This window comes from Gopherus flavomarginatus, chromosome 8 (assembly GCF_025201925.1).
Source record: "Gopherus flavomarginatus isolate rGopFla2 chromosome 8, rGopFla2.mat.asm, whole genome shotgun sequence".
NCBI lineage: Eukaryota > Metazoa > Chordata > Testudines > Testudinidae > Gopherus > Gopherus flavomarginatus.
In genome coordinates, this window is record NC_066624.1 from 21,921,338 (window position 1) to 21,940,615 (window position 19,278).

General features: G+C 43.8%; 1 protein-coding gene across 2 annotated transcripts in view; it reads right to left on the reverse strand.

Moving 5' to 3' along the window:
* The window catches only part of LOC127056581 (vascular endothelial growth factor receptor kdr-like), a 178,444-nt gene that overhangs the window by 65,891 nt on the left and 93,275 nt on the right, over positions 1-19,278 (reverse strand). For both annotated transcript variants that reach the window (XM_050964587.1, XM_050964586.1), the window contains exons 10-11: positions 16,293-16,443; positions 10,845-10,965 (exon numbers count right to left, since the gene is read on the reverse strand). In XM_050964587.1, coding sequence (XP_050820544.1) covers positions 10,845-10,965; positions 16,293-16,443 — 272 coding nt within the window. The remainder of the gene's footprint in view (positions 1-10,844; positions 10,966-16,292; positions 16,444-19,278) is intronic.

Consider the following 19,278-nt stretch of genomic DNA (forward strand, 5'->3'; position numbering starts at 1 on the left):
GGAAAATCCATTCACCCACAAAAGCTCATGCTCCAATAAGTCTGTTAGACTATAAGATGCCACCGGGCTCTTTGTCGCTTTTTACAGATGCAGACTAACATGGCTACTCCTCTGATATATTTATATAGGTTTTTTTAATCTCCCAAACGATATATGCAGGAATTGCTGCAGTCAGGACTGCGAGTCAGCAGTCTCTGGGATGAAATTGGACAGCTATTCGACAGCTCACAGCCTCACTGCATGTCAGTTCTGCACTGGAAGTCAAGGAGAATACTAGGTAACCAGTTAAAATGGCAAGGGGGAGGTTGCAGGTAGGCAGAACATAATTATCCATAGTGAAATTTGGCAAGAGCACCAAGAGAAACAACTCTGTGCTTCTGAAAGCTGCCAGGAGATCTTACTGTCCACTTGCTGGTCAATGGGGTCTATATCCCGAGGAAAAGCCCTATAGCAAGGAAAGGAGAAGAGAAGATGACCAGGAAGCTTGTTATGCAGATGTCATTTATCAAGAAAGTGCTTAGATGTGAAGGTGATTGGAGAGGTGGGGAAACATTCCCTGTTCTTCCAATTTGGGGGAATTTCTTGGGGAAATCTTACTGAAGAAAGGAGAGAAGGAGTAACAGATTTCCTTGTTTGCACATAATGTACTCAGATACCATGGTGATAAGTGCAGTATACTCATCTAGAGATGGCAGATAAGCCCTCAGTTCAGTGTCTTGTCTTACAAAGAGCTCCTCAAGAAGCCCTCCAAAAAGTGGCTTTTACAACAGTAGCATTCAGCAGAGAAATGCATAGGATTGCAGTGGGGAAATGAAGGATTCAAAGCGATTTTATTTAATAAGATAAATCCCTTGAAACCATTATGCACCAGCTTTTCACTCTGGCTTTATGCTTCTGGGTAAATCCCTGAGATCAGGAGTCCAATTATCTTTGCAGCATCTTAAATAAAGTTCTCAGTTGCCAGACTGCCCTAATCTTGTTTCAGTTTCCAATAAAACGACGCTCTGGAACACACAAATATTCCACCATGAGGGTTAACCAGTTTGCACAAATCCCTCAACCCCTCCCATAGTAAAATCAGACAGGTTTGTCTTTCACTGAGCAAAATATACCAGGCCGAACCTGAACAGAGTGGTTAGGAGGCCCTGGGATCTGCTTTTGAGCTGGCCAGGGACAAACTCGGGAACCAGGTTCCATGGACAAGTAACCCCTATTAACCCAGAGGATTAAAAAAAATCATTTCATACACAGTGCAGATGTTTCCACAGATGTTCATCAGCTGTTACTCTAGATAGTTGAAAAAAAACAGGCTGAACAAACATCACAGCCATTAAATATGTCTGTGCTTGGCCATGAACCACAGGTGGAGATTAGGGGACTACTACCATCTCTTTTGAATGAAAATAATTGTAATGCACAAGAAAAATGCGCAAAAGGAGGGTGAGTGTGGGCAGTGGGATGAAACTGAGCAAATGAAAACATAAGACTAACATAGGGGAACAGAGGCCTCACAGTGAAGCCTATTGGAGTCATCCCTCAAGTGAGGTGGAGAAGACCTATCAGCTGGGACATTTAAAACAGACCTGAGGACAAAGCACTGAAGGATATTCTGATGGAATGATCCTACAATGTTTGCAGGGAAGAGCTAAATGATCCAGTGAGTCCCTCCATCTCTTAATTTCTATGCTTAATGTATTTAATAGGCATAGACAGACCTGGAAAACTGTACCAGGAGTAGAAGTATCCTAGCCAAAAGCTCATAGAATATCAGAGTTGGAAGGGACTTCAGGAGGTCATCTAGTCCAACCCCCTGCTCAAAGCAGGATCAACACCAACAAAATCATCCCAGTCAGGGCTTTGTCAAACCTGACCTTAAAAACCTCTAAGGAAGGAGATTCCACCCCCTTCCTAGGTAACCCATTCCAGTGCTTCACCACCCTTCTAGCAAAAAAGTTTTTCCTAAGATCCAACCTAGACCTCCCCCACTGCAACTTGAGACTATTACTCCTTGTTCTGTCATCTGCCACCACTGAGAACAGTCTACATCCATCCTCTTTGAAACCTCCTTTCAGGTAGTTGAAAGCAGCTATCAAATCCCCCCTTTTTCTTCTCTTCTACAGACTAAATAATCCCAGTTCCCTCAGCCTTTCCTCATAAGTCATGTGCTGCAGCCCCCTAATCATTTTAGTTGCCCTTGGTTAGAGTTTTTCAAATTTTTCCACATCCTTCTTGTAGTGTGGAGCCCCAAACTGGACACAGTACTCCAGATGAGGCCTCACCAATGCCGAATAGAAGGGAATGATCACATCCCTTGATCTGCTGGCAATTCCCCTACTTATACGGCCCAAAATGCCATTAGCCTTTTTAGCAATAAGGCCACGTGGTTATGTGCTGGATCCAAACTTTTACCCTATTTTTCTCTGAACAGATCTTTTCAGATAGAATACAGTGTTCTCTGCTGAGTTATAAGGATTGCTCTGAAGTCAAATCTGCAATTACTTTGAAATGATATGTTTGTGGTGATGTTATCATTGATGAAAGGTGGCAAATTGAGAGACTGTTTTCCCTCTGTAGCAGCCCACACAAATGCAATTCAAGCTTCCACAACACATCACCCCTTACCAGTGTGACTGGCAATTCAGCTGTGTGTCCAATCAATCCTTTGCTCCTCTGCCAAGACTGTGCATAAGCTGATTAATGACAAGGTATTGCAATGGCTGTTGTACTTTGGATACTTTTCTAGAGCGAGTTGGATTGAAACCCCCATCAATCACTACAGAGAGGCCACCAAATACCCTCCAGAGACCAACAATTTCTCACCGCTTGGGTTGGCTTTGAACTCACAACATAGAAGGCTTCATTGCCCCTTACATAATCCCTGGGCCACCCAGTCCCTCTGGTCTAAATGCCACATGATTAATAAATAGTTATAATAAAAGCAAGTTAACTAAGTTTAAACCGAACCACAAAAGAGATGAATGTGATCTCTAAGGCAAGTAATGAGAAGATACTGCTAGGAAAAAAATGTACTGGAATAGTCCAATACATTCCATATGTTTAACTGTGTAATGTTCCTGCACTGATAAAAAAAAAGAAGAAGCCATTCTGGAGGCGGCCAAGATGCATTCCACAGTCACACAACATGAGTGTCCTAAGACGAGCACAGTGTAGTTTGGCTTTTTCTTTAAGCTAGAGTAAACTGGAGCCAGGAAAAATAAATAATTTTTTGTATCCTTTGTTTTCAGTTCCTTGGTCTCATCCCTCCCTCTTCTGGCTCTAGTTAACAATTCTTCTCTCTCTCACTCCATTAGCTACAAGTGGGCGAGATAAGGAGGAGAGAAAGAGGGTACAAAAGTGATCAGCTGTCTAACGCTGCGTGGGGAAGGAGATAGGGTGACCAGATGTCCTGATTGTATAGGGACAGTCCCGATTTTTGGATCTTTTTCTTATATAGGCTCCTATTACCCCCCACCCCGGCCCGATTTTTCACACTTGCTGTCTGGTCACCCTAGAAGGAGATGGCTAGAGGAAGATGAAATTAACAGGAATTTCACTAGAAATCCTGCAAATAATATATTCAATTAGCTCCATATTCAGCCACTCGGAGGGCAATGGTATCATACTTGTATTTCATTGTTAAAGCTTCTGTCTTAACTATTTCAGTCAGATTTTAGCATGTTCATTTAAAAGCTGATAAAGGAAGGTGCGAGGACTAGCAATTTGATAAGGGGTCAGGGAATCGACTGAGGACTGCTGGGCTCTTTTCTATGAATGATTAGCTCAGTGTCCCTGGCAAGTCATTTAACCTTTCAATGACTCAGTTTCCCTGTAAAATGAAGACAATACTTACCTACCTCACAGGTGTGTTGGTTGGCTTACTGATTGTAAAGTGCTATGAGATCCTCAGGTGAAAGGTGATGAATAAGCACAAAGTATTATTATCATGTCTATAAACGTAAAATTAAAAAACCCCTCTCGCTGGTGATTTATGCATCATGTGATTGTTTTGCTTACATCTGAAGGCACTTTCCTATAAAATACTCTGTGCCAAATTGTACTTCTGGCCACTCCCACCAGGGGCCGACAATCGTGCTTTGTTTGGAAAATGACTGAATGGTGCCTCATTGCTTGAAACGGCTGGCAGGCTATTGGCTCGTGGTGGTTCAGGGAAACCCACCAGGTTAATTAGCAGCTGCCATTTGGAGCAAGGGAGCCAGTGCTGCTTGCTCTAGACATGAACGATCCCCACAGGCACTATCATTGCACCTTCAGACCCACCTCTGCTGTGAGTAACCTAGGGTGGGCCTGGCCCTAGTGCTGATGGGCAAGGGGCTGACTGTTCCTGGAACATTCCTGTACCCCTGGAGCATCTCAAGCAAACGAGCAGGCCCTGTGCTGTGCAGGAGTGGTGAGACTGCTTTTGCCTCTCGCCCTGGGATTCACAAACAAATGAGCCCAAAGTGTGCAGGGTGGTCCTTGGCATGGCTCCTTGCAGCTCACCAGGCACTCTGGGAAGACGGTTAAGCCATTGAAAGGGATGGTGCAGCCCACACGTTGCCCTGTACACTGGAGAGCTCAGAGAGGGGTTGTGCCACAGTGTCCTGCCCCCTGCATAAACCAGAGCCTACATGGCACAATCTGCTTTCTGGAATTTGGATTTGCCTTATCCAGAAATCAGGGGTATGACTGCTCACCTGGCCCTGCTAAACAGACAATCCTGCTGCTGTTTTTGGAAGCTCATTTGAAATGTGCACATGTGTGGGGTGATACTTTTAAAATGTCTTGTTAGTTGTTCACGTATCTCCAGCTGACAAAATCCCCTGCAGCTCAATTCCTGTATCGTGCACCTCCAGGCACTGTACTTTGTTCCTCCATGGCAGTATAATGCTGATGTTTTCAGCTGGAGCTGCTTAACCCCCCTAGGTCCTCCTGAAATTCACCAGCCAGATAAAATCATAAGGCTCCCCACAAACTACATCTCCAATCAGCCGCATGAACGGGGCAAACTAACCTATCAGATTCTGAACAGCATGTACATGTGTGGGAGAGAAAAGACCCACAGAAACAAGGATTGCATTATCTATGGACCCGGCTATTTTTTTTTTTAACTATGACGTAGTCTCCCAACTTCACATCAATACAATCAGTATTATAATGGGAAAGAGAGTAAAGGAATATTTTCCCAGCATCTTTCAATCTGAAGGGAAAATCTCAAAGTAATTTCACATCGTGGGAGATGCTTCACCTGGCACTAAAATGAAGCCACCTCTGGAAACTGCTTAATAGTTTAAGACAGGAAGTTAAGTCTCCAGTATCCAGTCAAAACTGCAGGGAGAAATTGGGTGGCAGAACATAAATTGGCCAAATAGGAATTTGGCCAGGAACTCTGAATTAATGCCCTGGTTCTTGTGACATATGCTGAGGTGTCCAGAATAACCACACATTATTCCTTAAGGCTGAAACTCACTCATGAGTCATCAGTCTTTGGGCAGGGAACTTCACAAAGGCAGAGCGATGAAATTCCCCTCCCCACCTGTGAAAAGGAATAATAACAACAGCACTACATCCCACAAGGCTAACATGAGACTTCACTGATTTTTGTGTGCAAGGCACTTAGAGATCCTGGCAAGGTATTATTATAAAATCTCAACCTCCAGCAGCACAGAATCCCCTAGCACCTTGCTGGGTCATTGGTTCGCTACTGACTCAGGGAAAACTCAGGATTAAAAAAAAAATGCAGTAGTGCCTCAACCACAGTTCAAAACTCAGCGTACTTGATAGAGAGTAAAATTCTGGTTTTAGGGTAGCAGCCCCAGGAATTTATGGGGGATGGTGTCTGCATTTTCAGCAGGCAGGGCCCTAAAATATTAGCGCCACTGTACAAACATGCATCTCTGCAGGTCTTTGAGATGGGGGAAAATTCACCCTCCCCTTTGCAGGACTTCAGCTATGGCAGGACAGGCTCAAGTCACACAGGAAAAATAACCAATTTCAGCTAATCCCAGCTTCATAACGCAGTCAATAAAAGCCAGGTTAACCCAGTCTCCAACATCTTTATTATTTCATCTGGCTAGTCAAATGCAGATGAATTACTTGCTAGGTCATGGTGAGAATGGATTGGTCTATTTCCTGTCTGTTTCATTTCTGGTGGGAATAACCACTGATAAAACAAGGAAAAGTTTGAAGGCTACAAGATTTCAACAGTGTCTTTTTAAAATTACATTCTATTATCCAAAGGCTCCACTTAACTCCACACAGATAGCCTTGGTCTTCAGAAAGGGGGTGGGTGGGATTGTCCACAATGTAAGCTGGCAGACATAGTGCTGAAATCTGAGATTCACATAACCTAGCTTTATTAATAAGAATAAATCTTAATCAAGACACAGAGGTATTAGGAAAGACATCAGAATGCCTTTATAAGCAGAAGGCCAGGGGGAGATGAAAATGAATGAACAAATCATAAATTGTAAAATTATATGATTTATAAATGTATCTTTTAATGAAAGTTTAATAATCAAATATTTAAATGTGTACGTACAAAGGGTGTGTGCTGCAGGGTACTGAGGGTTTGGGAACACACAAAAACATGAACCTTTAGCAAGACTGCAATCTAGAAAAAGCAACAAAGGCCAGAAAAGGCTACTGCAAACTGGGATCAAACAACAGCTGCAAAGTTATTTTAATAATCCCAAAGGAACAAAACAGTTGTGCTGCAGAGAAATTGCTTACAGAGAAAACAACAAGAGTCATATTTAGAAAAACAAACTTGGGTGGAGGAGGCTGGATCTGTGTATCCTTGTCTTCACTACTGTGCTAAATCGGCATTGCTGTGATTGATGGAGCGGTGTCGATTTAGTGTGTCAGGTGAAGATTTACTACATCAACAGGAGCATGGTCTCCCATGGACACCACTTCAGTGTGTCATCATGTCATGTGGTGTCACCATGTAGATACCGCATTAACTCCATGTAAGTTACATCGCTCAGAGGGCTGTTTTTTTCACATCCCTGAGCAACGTAACTTACATTGACTTAAGCAGTAGTGTCGACAAGCCCTTTTTAAGGTACTTATACAATAGTACCTGAGCACCACACAATCTATATGTATTTAGCTTTGCAGCAGGAGGAAACTGCTGTTATCCGTTTTACAGATGGGGAACTGAAGCACAGAGACAATAAGGATATGTCTACATTACCCGCTGGATCAGCGGGTAGCAATTGATCTATCGGGGATCGATTTATCGCGTGTAGTGTAGACGCGATAAATCAATCCCCGATCGCTCTCCCGTCGACTGCTGAACTCCAGCAGTGCGAGAGGTGGAAGTAAAGTCAACAGGGGAGCAGCGGCTGTCAATCTCACACCGCGAGGATGCGAAGTAAGTAATTTTAATTCGATCTATGATACGTCGACTTCAGCTACACTATTCTCGTGGCTGATGTTCTGTATCTTAGATTGATCCCCCCCCTAGTTTAGACCAGGCCTAATTGACTTGCCCAAGTTTAGTTCCTTAACCACTGCACCATCCTGCTTCTGACTGTTTCAGGAGAAGAGATAGGGCCAAAGAGCCTTCTGCTTCTAGTTAACTGTTCTGAATTCTACTTAATGGTGAGCTATGGTTGATCAGAAGCTTATGTGAATTGAGGCAGTGGTCTCAGCCCATGGCTCCTGGACAGATGTAATCATTAAAGAAGGCACCTTTGTCAATGGACTCAGGAAGGCTAGGACTGAATGAGACACATGGTCTGTTCTGGTCCGGGTTGGGTGAAGAAATTTGCCCAGTGCTGCCCATGCTATTCCTGTTCTGAGGAAGGCTTTGATGCTGCCAGTCAAGCACTTTTCACTTTGGTGCCTTTCAGACCCAAACACTTAAAACTCTTGCCCTGCTCCTGCTATCCATTCCCTGTGGGGCAACACTTACACCTGGCTGGTGCGCCATTGAAGTCAAAGGGGCTCTGCACAGCTACAGTGGGAGGTTCAACTGCATGGCTTGGAGCCTGTAATACTGTACCAGTACTAATGCAGTGCAGCCACCTCTAGAACAGAGAGCAACAGCCAATGAGCACACACCATAAGGCGGGAAGGGGAAATTTTGGCCAGGGATATTGGGTCAAATCCCTGCTCTGACCAAAAGTTCCAAGGGACAGTTTACATTAGTGTGATATGCACCGTGTACATTCAATAACAATAACAGGGTCTACATGGTGCAGCCAGGCACAGTGAGTGGCTAGCATGGAACTCAATTTTTCAAGTGCAGAAGCCTGAAGTGAGTCCATGAACAGAAAACCTGTGTGAGCTGTGTTGAGTTGGGCTCGTGATACTCTTCTCCCTTGTCTGCTAGACTAATGTCCACTAAAGCTCTGCAAAACGATCAACTTTCGCTTCATCCATTGTCATCTGGAGGATTATTTTTTGTGATTTTGTTCAAGCCGTTGCAGTTTGGGGGAAGGGTAAATGTTGCAGGTTTGGGCACAGAAGGCACCCTGAGGCTGAAATTCCAGAAACAATTGGTCAGATATTTGCCCTTGGCAAAAACTTGCCAGGTTTGCACCTGAAAATCTTTTTGGGGAGGGAAAATGGGAGATGGGGTAGGGTCGGGTGTTTGCCCTTTGTGTGGAAAACAAAACAAAACAAAACAAAACAGTGATGTTTATGTTTTGTTGCAGTGTTTCAGGAATCCCAGCCTGATGCACAAAGTAGCAGCAGATTGTTGAAAGACTGGTGGAGGGGGGATTTTACAACTGTTGCAGCAATAGCAAGGCACCTTTTTTGCGCCGTGGCTTTTTAAACTGATTTTCAAACATGTAAAAGCCCCTGGACACAGACAGGTCTGTTTCATGATCACACATGTGGGGAGTCTGATTCTCCTCTCAGATTGGTTTCCCAGCGCCATTTGCTTCAATGGAGTTATTTCTGCATTAAACTGGTGTGAAGAGAGATGGAGACTGGGGCTCTTGTCTACACTGCCATTGACTTTGGTCTAAATTACATTGCTCAGGTGTGCGAATAAGCCACCCTCCTGAGCGACGTACGGTACACTGACCTAAGTGCCAGGAGAGCTTCTCCTGCCGATATAGCTACTGCCACTCACAGAGGTGGTTTTATTATGCTGAGGCAAGAGAGCTCTCTTGTCAGCATAGAGTGTCTTCAGCAACTCGCTACAGTGGTGCAGCTGCAGCGCTTCTAGTGTAGACTAGCCCTGAGTTTATTAGCAAGAACTCAGCAGACCTAACATGAGTGGTGGCCTTGAGAACCAGAAAAGCCAGGGATCTGAATGCTTTTCAAAGGAAGAACCTTTGTGAGGACAAGTTGCTGTTATCTAAAGAGAAAGAGACTGTTGTCAGTTGCCAGAAGAGGATCTGAATTAAATACTGCAGCTCTTATTCCTCCCAAGAGGAGGTTTCCATAGTCTAATTTTCTATAAAATACAGTAGGCCAGGTTTGGAATGAGATCTCTGCCCTACTCATATGCCTCTTCCAGCAACTGTTGAGCTTCTTTACAAACAGCTGGATGGTTGCTTCTTCTCTACAATTCTGAGCCTAAAGAACAGCAAAAGACAGAGCCTGGAGCCTGTGTTATCTAGACACATACAATCCTAAATGTGGGGATGCCCCAGCAGAGAGACAGCTCCGGGAATGAAATTGGAATTGTGCTTTTCTTCCCCCCCCACTCACATTTTCCGAGTTCCCTTTTAAATCACATTCAGCATTGAAAGTCTCCATGAGACAGACCAGATGGGAGAGGACTTGATTCTCCAGGGTGCTGATAAATCTGGACCCAGTCCAGGGAAGCACCGAAGCACATGCTTATCTGTAAGCATGTGAGTAGTCTCATAAAGTTAACCACGTGTTTAAGTGCTCTGCTGAGTCAGCACCAGAAAACAAAGCCTCTTGCAGGATTGAGTCCCAACACACCTGATGCATCTCCACACCTACCCCTGAACAAACAGAACTGTGACACTGCCTGGAGACCCATACATATCCATATATACATAGTAACTAAGGGGTAAAACATATCAGAACCACCCCACAGCCTCTTCTCCAGTGCAGAGTCAGAAGTTTGCAGCTGTGGCGCAGAACATTTGCAGCAATCACCCTGGATTGGAATGTTCATGCATAAAAGGTGCCACCTTGTTCTTTGACCATGTTCCAGTTTGTGGCATTTAAGCCCAGACCCAGGTGGAACTCTGGGAAGTATCACATTTCCTGGAGCTCCCAAGCACACACAGGGATCATGCCCACCGTGCTACCTCTGAAAGTGTGCAGCAGGCAGTTCATGGGCAGCCAGCTTTGCTGGCCAGTGAAGACAGACAGGCGTTTTTGGTCTTACCTCCTTCCACGTGTTGTGGAGTCACTGATGCCCCAGGGGGTTAGCGAACAACCACAACTCCAGTGGAAGTCAGTGGGAGCTGCAGGTACTCAGAATCTCTGAAAACCAGGCCCAAGTTATCTTGAAGTGGGCACCCCAAAAATGAGCATGTGAGCATGTTGGTGCAGTGCATTCCAGATCCAAAGTGCTTCGTAAGTGAGAGGTATTTTGATGAGTTTATAGCTGAGTGCTAGTCACAGGCCTCCTCTTGTGCAGAGCAGTTCTTACACTTTCTCAAGAGCGAGCGAGACTGAAAGGTTTTTGACCCACATGGCTTTGGAGAGTTTTAAACAGGGCAAGTGACATCACTGCCAGAGTCTAACATTCCTACACAGCAGGGATTTGAAAATGATCTCAGGGCTGTGGAATTTAAAGCATGTTAGTTAGTGGGAAAGCAGTGCTTGAGAAACTCAAGGAGAGCTACTCTGTGTGAGTGCAGCAGCTCCCCCAAGAAACCCAGGATTATTGCAGGACATACCTTTTTTTTATCTTCATGCATTATGTATTTCTCCTCAATGCTCTCGATTTTGTTGCCTGTCCGTATGTCTGCCTCACTGATGTTTTTCTGAATGACAGTTCTTTTTCCATGATGTCTGCAGCTGGAGGTGGAAAAGGGAGGATGAAATTGAAAACTGCACATGCATTTACATAGTCTATATAGGAAGCATTCGACAAGAGGTGGTCTCTATCTGTACAGTGCCCCCGGACTTCTTGAAAGCTACTGATGATAACAGACTGATGGCGATTTCTGTCTCCTTGTGGAAATGACCATCACTACATCTCGTATGCCTTTTGGGGGCATGTTTAAATTTGGTTTAAACTTTGATCCAGCTAAATCATTTTCTAATGTGGCTTAAACCAGCCAGAGAATGTTTGTAAACTGTGAATCCTAGATTAGAATACAATACGAACAATGTGTTTGCAATGAACGACATTCATAGGTTAGAACATGGGTTAGTCCCATTCACAATGGCTGGTCAAACTGTGTTAGAGACCAGGTTAGCTTCAACATGGTTTTCAAACTGTATCTAAAGACCAGGGCAGAAGGAGTGCTTATAGTGAGATATTCCACAGTTAGGAGACACAGATATCAGCATTCTGCCACCAGTGAAAATCCACCAATTCTCTAAGAACTGCAAGTGATGTTCCTGCAAATGGAGGCCTTCAGACTACTGGACACTCCGGAACTTGTGTGTGACAATCTATCTAAGGTACTTATACAGCCCTATTTATTGCCGCAACAATGCTGTGGGATAGGGTAATTCTATAATCTTCATTTTATAGATGGGGAACTGAGGCACCAAGAAGCTAAGTGACCAGCCTAAGGTCATACAAGAAGTCTGTGGTGGAGCAGGGAACTAAACCAACGTGTCCCCGGCTAGTTCAGCCTCCATAAGAAACTCCACTACACTCCCCATGAAACAGCTTAAGACACAGAGTATGGGGCAATTAAATCAAATCACTAAAGTGTGATTTGCAAAACAGGAGATACACCCGCAGATCATTATAGTCATAGCTCATTAAAGATATCAGACACTTCCTGTATATTCTGAAATTCAGAACCCCACTCATTCAAACAGTGGGAAGTGAGTGATGGTTTTTAATGTCCCTGCTTAGAAAAGCCAAGTAGGATTAGTAAGTGCAGGGAAAGAGATTGGAATGGATGTATACTAAGACAACAGAGGACAAAGAAGTAGAGGTTCCATTCATCATCATAATAATGCATATTGAAAATTAATTCAGTATGTTTGCATATATTCCAAAAGGGCTAATGTCATTCTAGGGTGTATAAACAGGAGTGTTGTATATAACACATGGGAGGTAATTGTCCCTTGCTACTTGACACTGGTGAGGCCTCAGCTGGAGTGTTGTAGCCAATTCTGGGTGACATGCTTTAGGAAAGATGTGGTCAAATTGGAAAGAGTCCAGAAGAGGGCAACAAAAAGTGATAAAAGCTTTGGAAAATCTGATCTATGAGGAAAGGTTAAAAAACTGGATATGTTTAGACTTGAGAAAAGCACATTAAGGGTGACCTGTTACAGACTTCAAGTATGATAAGGACTGTTATAAAGAGGACAATGAATTAATGTCTCCATGCCCACTGATGGTAGGAAAAGAAATAATGGGCTTAATCTGCAGTAAGGAAGATTGAGTTAGATATTAGGAAAATCTTTCTAACAAGGGTAGTTAAGCATTGGAATAGGCTTCCAAGGGAGGTTGTGGAAGCCTCATCTTTGCAGGTTTTTAAGAACAGGTTGGACAAACACCTGTCAGAGATAGCTTAGGTTTATTGGTTCTGCCTCAGCACAGAGGGCTGGACTAGATGACCTCTCGAGGTCTCTTCCAGCTCTATATTGCTATGCTTGAATAATAGACAAATACAGAGTATGGCGTGCATTTTATTAGTTCTGAAGTTTCATCACAGATGGCACTCTTCAGAGGGCTTGCTGGCTCAGGGGACTGGTATCTGTGCTGGGTAGGGATCTTTTCATTTCATGGTTGCCAGTTTAAATCCAGTTTAGGATGGAAGTGAATGGAAATTGTTACCATGTGATTGATGGCTGGGAGTGAATTCAATTCAGATCCTAAAAGACAGGTGTCTACATCACAAAGTCAACACACATGACAGAAATCCGCGTCCTCGTTAGTAGTTTCAGCAGAGATGCCAAGGTTTGGATGACCAGGGAGTCTGAACTTCTGCCTTCAGTCTTAGAGGCCATTGCACCACAATAGGGTTATAGAAGGTAAAACTTGTGCAAAATAAATGTGACCTGATCTTCAGAGATGCACCATACCCATAAACCCCATTGATTTGCTTAGGAGTTGTGAGTGCTGCACTTGTGACAATCAGGCTCCCCATACGTAAGACCTCCTCTGTATGGTGCACATTGGAGAAGTGTTTTTGCTAGGAGATCACAAGACACACTTTGGATCAATAAATCTGTACTAATATTGGTGTCTCCATCCAGCACGGTCTGATATGAAGGTGCTTTGTGTGGCTTCCTACAAGTAACAATTCTCTCATAGGGCTGCGTAAGGCAGGAGCTCAAAGGAAACAAGTCAAATCACAGCTAGACTTGGAGTGAACAATGACCGCACATTGGGACTCCAGCTATAGCAGTGAGAGAGAGAAGGAGAGGAAATGAGACAACAGCAGGAAATGAGGGAGGGTGGGGTGTGTGTCATTTCCCACAGGAATCCTCCTACAACTTCTGCTGAGGAGAGATAAGACTGCCTCCGAGGCCAGCAGAGGTAGACGCCACTCTGCAATTGTATTTAAATTGATAACATCAGGGACTGAATAGCTCGGGGAGTTGGGACCGGGGTTATGCCCGGCCTTTTGCTTCCAGGTTACTGGTTCTAATTTGGACCAGGTTGGCAGTAATGCCCCAGAGTTACTCACACACAGTGCCTGCTGGTGGTGGTATGTCAACAGACTAAAATGCAGGGAAATGTTGTACTTTGAGTGTGAAGCCTCGCCATCCCAGCTTAAATGCAGGGCTCAGAGATTGCCGGTGAGCTAGTGTGACTTCCTTCAGGATGCATGATACATGACCCTGTAGTATTCCCCCTCTCGTCTTACCTGAGCCCTTGCTAAACACCTTCAGTGATGGTGCCTTGAATACCCTCCATGGAAGCCTAGTGCAATACCTATCTGCTCTGACAAAGGTCTGCAAATTCCCAGCTGTTGTTTTATTCCTGGAGGGACAATGTGTCTGCTGGCCAAATGCTAAACCAATTACCAGGCTACCCTTCACATTCTCATGTGGGTGAACACAGGACTGTTGCTGACGCTTGAATCTTGGGACCCAGATGACTGCTGTCCCATGTAATCCCACAGGTAATTTCCTTTTGGTAGAAGCTGCACTAAAATGGCCTTGTCTGGGAGATGCTCCTTGCAAACTATTCATGTCCGGTGGCCTGTCACCAGACATGTCCTTGAAAAAGAGCTGAAACTGCAGCCAGTGTTACAAACATTTTCCATTGCTGCTTTTCAAATGACAGCAGAAAAAAGGAGCCACGCAGCACATTTCTCTCCTTATTCCCACATCTGCCTTTATCTTTGAGGTGGGAAACCTGACTCCAGCCTTCTCACTGCAGAAAAGGGTTAAAGTGCAACTGGAGTTGTTATGTTTGGCCCCTGTATTTCCCTTTGGTGCTCACCAGGGGAAGCACTCCCCATTCAGATCTGAGCCCAGGCGTCTCCCCATGGACTACTAAGCTAATATCTCAACAGGAACAAAGGAAACATCTATTTGTCTAAAGAATCCTCATGAAGTGTCTCGTGTTTAACTCGCTTAGTTTCTGTTTGCTGGATTCTGACCTGCCAGCTTTCTTCTGCTTCTGCTCCTCAAACTCTCATGTTGTCTCCAGTTCTTTATCAAACAAATGTTCACAGCAAGACACTCAACCTTTTGCTGCACCTTGCAGTATTGTGTAATATACAGGTTGATGTGGGTGGATGATGACTCAAAGTGCACTGAAGATGGCTCCTGAGATTCAGGTTAGATGCATGGAACTCCTATGTGAAACTGAACCTAAATCTTTGAAACATTTGTCCATCAATGATCCCTGAAGGAATAGAAAGGGGGTCTTTTCTCTGTGATTGCTGGATTTCTACACTTAAAAAGAATACATTTTTCCTTCAAATCTGCCCTTGTTGGTCACTCTCACAAATCTTCCATTCCCTTGTCAACCAACCACATATTTTGCATCCAAGGTTTCACAGGAAAAAAACTCCAGCTAAGTCAAAGGGGCATTGTCAGGTTAAAGAGAATCTGGTCCAAATCTGTTACACTAAGATGACCTATCACTGTTCTGACAGTAAAAGAGGCCATAAAATGGGTGTAATTTACAGCATGAGCAGTGTAAATTGCCTTACTGTAACTGAGACCAAAACATCTATTAAACAAGCACACGGCCTTAGCTCTGTTACTAATAACCCAGTAGACTACTGCAGCCGAATTCATTTTCAAAATCCAATTGATTTTTTTGCTCTTTGTGCTGTTATTTTTTGCACTTCTATTTCTCGGCTAAAACAATGCAAATCCACAGAATTAGTTTCACTTTTGTTGCAGCACTAAGAACCTGGTGGAGATCAGACCCAATTATCATGATGATCCCTTTTGGCCCTAAAATCTATGAATCTTGTGCTTTTGGGTTGCACACTCTGCAAGGGAATGGTTATTTGTTTTGAAGGCAGCTGTTTCCATTGGAATTTAAAGACTTGTGAACTTCGCCGTTGGTCATAGGTATTTGTAGAAGTTTATTTGTTCAAAACCTAAATTTGGAGTAAAATGTGAATTGTGAGTGACCTTTCAAGGCAACTAGTCATGTCTGCCTTCATTAAAGAAACCAAGATGGAAGATATTCTCTCTCCTGGAAGTGGGAAAGGTGTTATATGGCCTTTCCCTTACAGATCATTAATCTGAAACCAGTTTGGTTTCATAGTAACCACCTGCTGTTCGGTGATCTGCATACAATGAGTTGTTTGGTCTCAGAACAGTTCCTACTGGACACAGAGCCCAGCACCGCAGCTGGCACTAAAGGCTTGGCCCTGCTGTCATTTGAGTGAATGACTAAGCTCTCATTTGCTTTAATAGTTGGCCAGCACTCTCAGCTGAAGGGCTAAGGATTGAATAGTGGATCTCTCCAGGTCAGGGTTCAGAAGATGAATGGGGCTATAGCGGGGAGCCTGCACTGTGGTTGTCCATGCTGTAGACAAATGACTTCAATCTCCAAGAGCTCTCTGTTGCCATGGACTTGCCCTTTGAAAAGTATAAAGAAAGGGCACAGGTGCTATACCCAGGCATTAAAGTCTTTTACAGATGCCCAAGCATATTGGCAAGAGGATTTCTCAGAAAAAGAAACAAATGATACGTAACGAGCTCACCCTGAGAAGAGAGCCCCAGGAGCGTGCACTTACCGCGTGTCTGCAGGGGCGCATCGCTCCCATTCCCACGTGATCTTGGGGTCTGGATTCCCGCTCGCAGTGCACTGAAGGCTTTGTGTACTTCCTAGGTTCACTTGTGTGACCTTGTCAAAGTCTGTCTCCTTTTCATAGATTTTGGGCCTCTCTAAAAAAAACCAAAAACAACCCTCCATAAAGCGAGGTGACAAATACTGCCCATCCATAAAGCTGGAGCAGTGTTATCCGCTGGGCGGGCCTGGTTTCCTTAGGGGCGTATGTAGCTGTAACCAGTGAGGAATGGTAAAGAAACGAGCTGGGTGCATGGTGACCAATGATACCGAAGAGGCTCCCACATAAAAGATGTACAGTCACTAGCCTGAATGTTTCACGAGGTTTTACAAAACATGTAAACTCCACCACATTAATCCCAGCTGCCTTCAAACGCCATGAATGTTAGATGTCTCCTGGATAAAGCTACACAGTGAAATTCTCATTGACTTCACGGCATTAAGATGTTACAGGGTGGTTCCTTACCCTATAGGCAAAATCTGATCTCTTCTAGTTCTTATACCCTGCTGTTTCCGGTGTCAGTGGCTTAAGAGAATCTTATCAAACAGCTGGTGGTTTGGAACAGGGTTAGCATTGTTTGTGAACTCCCCAGAGTCTTTGTAACAAAGTCTTTTTGATTTGGACACTTTGACTTCCTCCTTCATTACCTTGTACCATGCACAGGATGAAGGAGAGAGGGGAGAAGAGCAAGGATTGCAAAGTGCATAGTGCTCAGGGGGCAGAAGGCAGCTATAAAGGGGTGTGAAAAAATTCTCATCACTGGCAAAACCATTAATCAAAGCCATTTGGGTTTGCAAAAATAGAAAAATATCTCTTAGTTTCCCTATGAATTTTTTTAAAGAAAAAATGGATTCTTCTGTAGTCAGAAAATTGCCATTTTGCTACTGTGTTCCCTCAAAATATGATAAATTCCTATTTGGAGCCAATTTGAGAACAAATTCTGATTTTGAAATTTTGGTGTAGTGTTGAGACTCCTGGAATGCTCAGGAACATCTCTCAATTCACATGCAGAGACATGCAGGGTCTCGACAATATAAGCAGCAGTAAGAGCAAAAAATTGATCTTTCCAATATGCGAAACATTTTCACCAGAATCTTGGAAACAAGACTTTGGGTCATACTTAGTGAGGTGTGAACACTAAAATATTTGGATAAGCATCCAAAAATTTGGCAGCTTATTTGAACTTAATAAAGACTCTTGCATCTGCAAAACTGAGATCCTCTTTTGCAAACGTGACCCATGTGAATAATCTATAGTCAAGTGAGCTGTCCCATTGAAATCAATGGAACACAGGTTCTTATACTGTGCTCATCACTATAGTGTGTGAGGAATAAACAAGACATTGTCACATGAAATCAACAGGACTGCTTGCATGACTAAGTATTATTTGTGTGTGTAAAGGGTGCAGAATCAGAACTTTAGACTGGAAATCTCATAAGATCAGGCTCAGTGTGACCCTTCCAATACCTATGATTGCCAATGGGGAAAGGATACTTTGTGTCTTCTATTTCTGGCTCCCGCAGAAACATGCCAAATGAAAAATGGTGGCATAACCCCCCCCCTTTTCCTAACTTCAGAAACTGACCTTTTCCTGACCTCAGAAAGGTTTGGGTGTGAAAACGTGGCTTCTTTCTTTATGCAGACTGCTCTGCCCATCCCTAGTCATATCTCTTTGTCCGCTTCTCATAACAGGAAATCATAAAGATTTATTGGTCTGGGCCCCTCTTTGGAACACCTCTGAGTAGCTGACTGTGGCTGCTTTAAGATGAGAGCTTTTGACAAGTCGGGAAGTGTACAGTAGATTAGATTTCTAGTTTTTTGGGTTGACTTCTTTTTTCTCCTACCAAGGAGGCCCCAGATATGCAAATATGAGCTATTGCCTAACTCATCAGTCTTGGACCCTTGCCCTCTGTTTTCGTCTCCCAGCCCTCTTCTCTGACTAGGGACTGACCAGCTTGGCTTTTCAGCTCTGATCCCATGTCTCTGTGGGATCCTCCTTTTCCATTTCTCATGGCTGCCAGGTCAGACTAGGAAAGGTCTTCTGACCCCATCCCTGCCTGAAAATCTATCAGCCTTCCCCCTTAACAAGTTTTGAGGAAGGGTTGTTGACTGGAGAAGGCTCAGGAACATCCTAGCTCCCATGCCATAATGAGACATTAGTTGGAATAAATAACCTTAATTAGTGTTTCACTTTAAAAACGACTGACCTTCTGGCATTAAGATATCTATTGCATAAGCTGCAGTCTGTTCCCTTTCTCCCTTAAGAGGCCCTAATACCAGTAGCACACACCACGCCTCAAATCCACTTTCCACCCCTTCTTTCTCCCAGTAGAAAGATGAAGTCGGGATTATCTTGTGGTTAAGGCACAGGACTGGGAGTCAGCAGGCCTTGGTCTCTCTTCTGACTGAGCCACCAACCCACTGTGTGATGCTGGACAAGCTACTTCAGTTCTCCATGCCTCAGTTTCCTCATCTGTAAAATGGAGGGAATAAAACCTACTATTATAAAGATTGTCTTGTTAATGTTAGTAACCTGCTTTGAGATTCTTGGATGTAAAGTGTTATTCCTAAAGAAAGACTGTTACTGATTTGTGTTATGCAGAGAGAGGCCACTTTTAATTGGTGTCTCTTTTCCCACTGCTGAATCATTTCCAGTCATAAACACCATCAAAAACCCCTGGTGGACAAGAGTCCATTTTCTATGCTTGCAGAACATTTTTCTGTTCATTCTCAAATTTTTCATTCTCCTCATCTGCAAAGAATGTGTACATGTGTTTTTCGCCAAAGAAAGAGTGTTAAGGTTAATATGGAAGGGTGCAAAAATATTGCTTTCTTGGGTGTGAGCACTGAGTTTTGCACACAGACTATATGTATATGAGACAGAGAGAGACTGTGCATGTGCATGCGTGTGAGAGGGACAGAGAGAAAGAGT